This window comes from Octopus bimaculoides, chromosome 3, assembly GCF_046866305.1.
Source record: "Octopus bimaculoides isolate indiv1 chromosome 3, ASM4686630v1, whole genome shotgun sequence".
In the NCBI taxonomy this organism is placed as follows: Eukaryota; Metazoa; Mollusca; class Cephalopoda; order Octopoda; family Octopodidae; genus Octopus; species Octopus bimaculoides.
Window position 1 is genome coordinate 113,970,734 of NC_142930.1, and position 7,852 is coordinate 113,978,585.

The 7,852-nt window shown below is 35.1% G+C and overlaps 1 protein-coding gene across 1 annotated transcript; it reads right to left on the reverse strand.

The window, feature by feature from the left end:
- Window positions 1–7,018: 7,018 nt before the first annotated feature.
- LOC106879861 (zinc finger BED domain-containing protein 5) lies at window positions 7,019–7,429 on the reverse strand. Its single transcript, XM_014929576.1, has one exon. The coding sequence runs from the start codon at window positions 7,427–7,429 to the stop codon at window positions 7,019–7,021; it is 411 nt and encodes a 136-aa protein (XP_014785062.1).
- Between the last annotated feature and the right edge of the window lie 423 nt (window positions 7,430–7,852).

Here is a 7,852-nt window from a genome sequence, read left to right on the forward strand (position 1 = left end):
ATTATTATTATTATTATTTATGTTGTTATTTTGTCCTATACAAACTGTTCCCAGTCTCACCCAGAAACCGATGCTGGTGTAGAAGACATTTGGCCAAGGTACTGCACGGCTGAATTGAACTCAAAAATCATGGGGATGGAAAACAGGCTTCTTAACCACACAGCTATGCCAGAACCTATGAAAGAGAATTGGAAAACGACGTCGGAGATAGGTTTAGAGATTGTCATGCTAATGCATATCAATAAGAGATAGTTTCAGCTTGGTAAAACACGAGTAAATAAAGTCTATGCAGTTATTGTCTTCTGGAACAGAAAATAACATAACATTATCAGTCGTTGTCAAGATGGATGGCCTTGCTTTAGCTGCAGGTATTTGAAGATTGTCAAAGGGAAAATTGATATATATTGAAAGGGATAAGTTAAACAACACTTGCTACACCAAGAAATATCAATGAGAAAATATAGCTTGATATGGGTGGGGTGGAATGTAAGTACATTATATGCACATAATGTATATTTGATAAGGATAAAAGACAAAAAACTGTATTCTTTCTTGCATTATGTAATTCATGCTTGTGCGACATGCTCTCCATTATGTGAATTCGGTAAAGTGTTTACTCTAGATAATTGCATAAGAACTTCAGTCACTGAGGCTACACAATTAAGCAGAATCAACAGCACTAATGACTGTCAAGAATTTTAAACCATGTTCTGTTAATGAAGTTCCTCTGTGTGTGTGTGTGTGTGTGTGCGCACGTGCGCGCATATATATATATATATATATGTCAATAGATAGACAGACAGGCATATATATATATATATATATATATATATATATATATATAGATATTTATAGATACATATATATATATGTCACCATTTATCTCTCTGTCTATGTATCAATGTATGTATCTCTTTCTCTCTCTCTCCCTCTCCCTTTCTATCTATTTATTTATGTTTATCTCTCTGTATGTATGTCTGTGTGTATGTATGTATATGTGCATGTATATATGTATGTTTGTACATTCATGCGTATGTCCATATGTCAGTCTGTAATTATGTATATCAATCTATATATATATATATATAGAAAGAGAGAGAGAAAGAGAAAGTAAGAGGGGTAGTGAGAGGTAGAAAAATGAGTGCGATAAAGTTGCAGGAGTTATCCAAAACAGAAAGTGTACAGTGGTCCCCTATCATACAGGGTCACTGTCTTCCACTGCCTTTGGTCACTGTCTTCCACACATAGGAGAATTGTAAATTATGACCACTAATTTCATGATACAATTCTTAATTCTGTTCTTTACAGAAATTCTTGTAAATTTGACCAATCAAAAACCTCAGATCATTATGTGCGTGTCTGTGTGTAGGTGTAATTTTTTTGGTTTTAGAAATAGTACATATTTGGCATTGGTTTCTTGTCTCTTGCCACTGCAGTTGTACTCAGCTTTTGCATGTGTTACATTTCCTTTATTCAAGATAGACGACAGTAGCATAAAAAATAACGATAGAGGGATTGCTAAAATTGTTACCATACAAAGGTTTAAACTTTAAACTTTTGGATGGGCCTAGGGATGGGCAGCTTTTCTTCAACTGGGAGCTGCATCATACCATTCTCAAGTGGGAGAGGGCTGCATGACAAAACACATATGCATATAATATTACTTGCCCACTTAACACTGAATTTTTTGCAGTTCTTCTTAATTTTATTTGTCTTAGTATGAAAGCTTACATTAAGCTGGCATCTCTTTCATTATTTCCTAATGATAATGATGATGATTACTAGTGTAAATAAATTATAGTTTAAAATATTGAAGTAAAAAAAAAAAAAGAAAATTCATTGATATTTTATTAAAGAACAAATCTCATTATTTGTATCAGTGAGATTTTTGCACTTTCACATACTTTACCATATTTTCAACATTATGTAGAATTTGAGATGTTGTTACTCTTAGGTTATACCGCAAATTAGTAACCTAAAAACTCGTTGTGAGCTGCACAACAACATATTGAGGGCTGCATGCGGCCCACAGGCCACATTAAAGGTTATGCTTCTACAATACACAAATATTTACTCAAGCAGTGGTCGGAGACAAACACAGACATAAAGACACACACACAGACATATACATATGTATATACATACAACGGACTTCTTTGTTATTTTCATCTATAAAATTCAATTATTTATGAGGTGGTAAGCTGACATGATCCTTAGCGTGTCAGACAAAATGCTTAGCAACATTTTGTCCATCTTTATATTCTGAATTCAAATTCCACTGGGATTAACTTTGCCATTCATCATCTCAGAATCGATAAAACAAGAAACAATTAAACACCAGGGTCGGTATAATCAAATTAAACCCTTCCCCTGAAATTGCTGGCCTTGTGCCAAAATTTGAAATCATTATTTTGTTTATTTCTGAAAATACTTCATAAGAACACATTTTAATTTATAGCATGAATGATAACTGGAAAATAAGTTTCAGAATTCCAAATTATGACCAAACTTTCATGAACACAATCCTTCACCAACATGGGAAGCAGTGTACCAAATACATTTTGGAGAGTAAAATATCTATTAGTATATATTAGTAGTTGTTAACTACTGAACCATGTCTTTAAGCTGCATGTCTATAGCAAACAATTTGTACATAACAATCATCTAGGAAGATTAGAAAATAAAGAATCTTTGTTAAGTACATAATTAGATTTCTAAAATACAAATGACTTACTTTTCAGTCGTTCTTTCTTATCAGATCCACTCAAAAACTGTTGTAAGCAAAGTGTTTAATACACACATAGAACTTAAAGTTATGGACTGGTAGTCAATAACAATTAGAGTATAATCATGGATACTGCATGCCCGAGAGATGACAGGGTATCAGAAAGAGAAGAGAAGCAGGATAGATATGATGATTTGAAACAGGAGATAAAAAAAACTGTGGTCAGTGAAGAAAGTGAGTGTTATACCTGTTGTTGTTGTTGTTGGAGCCTTGGGAACTATAAGTGCTATGATCACAGTCTGGATTGAAAAGATAGGAGTTAAATGTGAAGATAAAGCATCTACAGACAAAACAAGTATTGCTTGGAATTGTACAAATCACTTGAAGAGTTCTTGAAGTCTGAACGAACAGTGTTACCTTAGTCTGCTGGTTGTGGACAGCTAAAACCTTGTTACATTCTCCAGTGAAGTTTCTGTGTTAAATAACATTAATAATAATAATAATAATAATAATAATAATAATAATAATAATAATAATAATAATAATAATAATAATAATCATACTCTCTCCATTCCTATTCTGCTTGGTGCTGACATCTTTATCTGACTTGCTAAAGAGAACTGGATGTGGATACAGCTGTTATGGCAAAACAATCAGCCATCTCTTGTATATGGATGATCTAAAACTGTACGCTACAAATGATAAATAGCTGGAAACATTACTACAGACAGTTACATGGCTTTATCAAAGAAATAAACATGAAATTTGGCTTAGAAAAATGTATCAAAGCAACCTTGAAAAGAGGAAAACTAGTTAAGAGTAGCAACATCACAATAGATAAAACAAAGGAAATAAGAGAATTAGACTAAAACCAGACATAAAAATACTTAAGAACCAATGAATTAGATATGATTCAACACACACAAATGAAATAGAAGATAAGAAAAGGAATACTATAGACGAGTTAGATTAATACTGAAAGCAGAGCTCAATGTTAGAAACAAGATAATAGGTAGCACCTCTCTAGCTGTCTTAGTTATAAGTTATAGCTACAGTATTTTTAAGTGGACTCTAAATGAACTAATCAAAATAGACAGGAAAACAAGGAAAATAGTGAGAGGATTTACGATGCATCACCCAAAACCTGACATAGACAGGCTATATATATATATAACGTATTGAAAGTGGTAGAGGCCTTATACAGCTAGAAAATTATTACTAAATAACTACCATAAGACTACATAAATACCTAGTTCAGAAGCAAGGAAAACACTTAGGTTGTTCTGAAAATAATGACTGATTTCAGAGCCATAATTTCATTCTGGAAAAATTAATAATAGAAATGTTTTGATTAAGTCAATGTATCAGCCATGAATATCTATGCATCTCTGCTATCAATCAATGAGATTATTTATGCCTCGTTGATAAAAACTTATTGGCTTTGATGCTAAGAAATCTTTGAAAGTTGATTCCACCTCTGGTTTGGACCTGAAAGTTTTATCACTTAAAAACATATTTAAACACTTAGAAAAATGGTAGTCAGTGGGTGAAAAATCAGGAGAATATGGAGGATGTGGTAAAGTCATGTATCCCAAGTCTGTGAGTTTCTGCAGCATCATTCTTGCAACATGTGGTTTTGCATTATAACAGAGCAGAATTAGGCCATGCTGATTCACCAATGCAGGTCTCCTTTTTTTGCAAGTGAGCATGCATTTCAGTGAGTTAATTGCAGTAAACCTCTGTTGTAATACTCTGATTGGCTTCTAGAAAGCTGTAATGGACAACACCAACTACAGTCCACCAGACAGTCACCATAATCTTTTGTTGATGCTACTCTGTCTTTGGGAAATGTTTGGGGGACTCATCACGATCAAGCCATTGATTTGATCGTTTACAGTTATCATAAAGGATCCACATTTCATCACAAGTGACTATTTGGTCAAGAAAAGGATCATTGATGTTTCACAGAAAGAGCATCGACCATACTTCAAAACGCCAAACATTTTGATTTTCATTGAGCTACACTCTGGCATCCAGCTGTAGAAACTCTGTCAAATTAGATTGGAGCCTGGTGTAGCCATCCGGTTGCACCAGTCCTCAGTCAAATCGTCCAACCCATGCTAGCATGGAAAGCGGACGTTAAACGATGATGATGATGATGATGATGAGCTCATGAAGTACCCATTTATCAAGCATTTTTCACCTTACCAATCTTCTGCAGATTGCATGAGACCATTGCAATACTGATACCAAGTGCCTGAGACATTTCTCTGACACTTTGACATGGGTTTTGTTCAACAATTATTTTCAATTGTTCATTGTCAAGACTGCATGACCATCCTCTACCTTCTTCATCTTCAAGGCTCTCATCAGTTAGTAAACAAAGAATAAACAATCTGGGTCGGTGAGGACGAGTTATCTTCCTTAGACCAATTCAGTTGGTCGTCCATATGGGCTAAAATGGCAAACTGGAAACTCTGCTCTCAAGCTGCTTCTAGCTTGTGAGGACTTTTTCAGATCTAATCAATGATTGGGGAATCCCATGCTTGCAGCAGGTGGCGTTTGAAATATAAGCAGGGGCTATAAATCTCATGTCAGAAATTTAATAATCCTAGCTCCAGGGTGTCTTTGAGGGCTAGGACATTGTGTGATAGCTGTAGGCAAGTGTTACTGTCAAACAACTGAACCATGTGGCCATGGATAACGGATTTTCCACAATATGTATGTATATATATATATATATATATATATCTATATATATATATATATATATATATATATATATATATATATATATATATATATTATGTGGATAATAATATTTTCAACTGAGAAGTTACAGTTGTGTCTTATTGTTCAAGTGTTTCAATTCTATGTATGTACATATATTTCCTCAACTCAATTTTATTGACATTTATCAATGGTTTTCCCAGTGGTTTTGATGTGCTATTTCTCTTATTACTAAAGCTGTCAGCATTTAGACCATGGAAAAGCAGATGTTTCATATAATATATATACATGTATGTATTATGTGGACAGTAATATTTTCAACTGAGAACATTATTTGATTGTCCAAATGTTTCAATTCTGTATATGTACACATATTTGTCCTCAAATCAATTGGTGACATTTATCAATGGTTTTCCCCCTAGTCTTACTTTGCCATTTTCTTTCATTATTAAAACTGTCAGCATTTTTGACGACACAGGTATGTCAGTTTCCTAATACTACCCATGATAGTGAAAATGTATTAATTTTTTTGTAGCAATTGTAGCGATAAATTCATTTGAAAGAGTGTTCTATAGATTCTTAAGTTAGTGAATAGCCTAGTGATTAATACAACGAAAAACATTGCCCTGCTAATAAGCAGCTTACTTGGAAATCATCTAAGGAAACTATTTTGCTGTGAAAATATTAACGATTGCAGTTTTTTCACTACAGCAAACCACTTAGTCAAATACTTCCACTTTCCCTCTTCTTTTGTCTCTAAGAGTCTTAGTCTCTTAGCATGTGTGTTGAGCTTTCCCTTACTCATTGCTTGCAACAAAGCCTAACATGTGCAATCATCCTGCACCTCTTATTTAAACTCTCATTTTGTCTCACTTTCACTCTTTCTTCTTCTTTCTCTCAAAATGATGTAAAGCCTTGGTTCCCAAACTTTTTAAAAATTTTCTCCCTATGGACACCCTCCCATTTTTTCAAGGCTTTGCAGATCTCCCTCCACTTCCTCCTCAAAATGAAAAAATCAGAGGAGACAAACAAAGCAAAATGACCTTGTATAAAATAACTTTTCATGAGATCTGAGAGGGGTGAACTTGTTTGGTCAGTAATGTATCCTCAATATTAGGCTGCATTTTTGATAAGTGAAAGCGAAATTGGGATGGCACCTGTGCCCAGTGTCGCCTTTCTGGCACTTGTGCCCATGGCATGTGTAATGGACTTCCGAGTGAGATTGTTGCCAGTGCCCCTGGACTGGCTCTTGTGTGGGTGGCACATAAAATATACCATTTTGAGCGTGGCCGTCGCCAGTACCGCCTGACTGGCCTTCATGCCAGTGGCATGTAAAAGCACCCTCTAGACTCTCGGAGTGGTTGACGTTAGGAAGGGCATCCAGCTGTAGAAACTCTGCCAAATCAGATTGGAGCCTGGTGTAGCCATCTGGCTCACCAGTCCCAGTCAAATCGTCCAACCCATGCTAGCATGGAAGGCGGACGTTAAACGATGATGATGATGATGATGATGATGATGACCCTCATGTCATGCGCAATATCTAATTTATTGCGAGCCTTGGTTTTAATTCAAGTAAAGTTGCAAAACTATCTCACATTCGTACATTTTTGCAAATGGAACAATGATTTTGAGGGCCAATTTGGCTACATCTGGATAGAACTGCATTATTTCAGTCCAGAATTCACTGCAACACATGTTACGGAAGGTGTTTTTAGCACCTCCATCATTCAGCAAATTGATAAACTGTCCCTGAATGACGTCATCTTCTGACAGAAGGTCAACAACAGAGATTGCAAAGGGATTGGTGATGAAATGATGAACTTTTTCAAAGTTTTGTAGGTCGGGAAAGTATCTTTGAATTTCAGCGTGAAGATTTAAGACATGCTGTTTTATCATGTCAAGGATGTCAGCATCAACTCGAAGGCCATCTTCATCAAGGAAAGTATTGAGGTTTGGAAATGGTGCAAAATTCATTCATTCCAATTTAGAATACCACAAATGGAGCTTCATTTTAAGTGCAGTCATTTTTTTCATAACAGTTGACATTGGTGATGTCCTTTCCTTGTAATGCTAAGTTAACAGAATTAACTGATTCAAAAATGTTGACCAAAAAGGTGAAACATATAAGGAACCAAGTATTGGAGAATTGTCTGTGCAGTTCTTTTTTAGCACCACAAAGAAATTCGTGTATCTCCTTGTGTAGAACAAAGACTCTTTTCAATACTTTCCTCTTGGATAACCACCTCACATGCGAGTACAGTAAAGGCATTTCAAAATCAGAGCCATTTTCCTTGTACATGTCAGCAAAAAGATGCAAGTTTAGAGAACTGATTCTGATGAAATTTAACGCTTTGACCGCATCCTTCAAACAGTTGTTTTAACCATCAATGTTTGGCA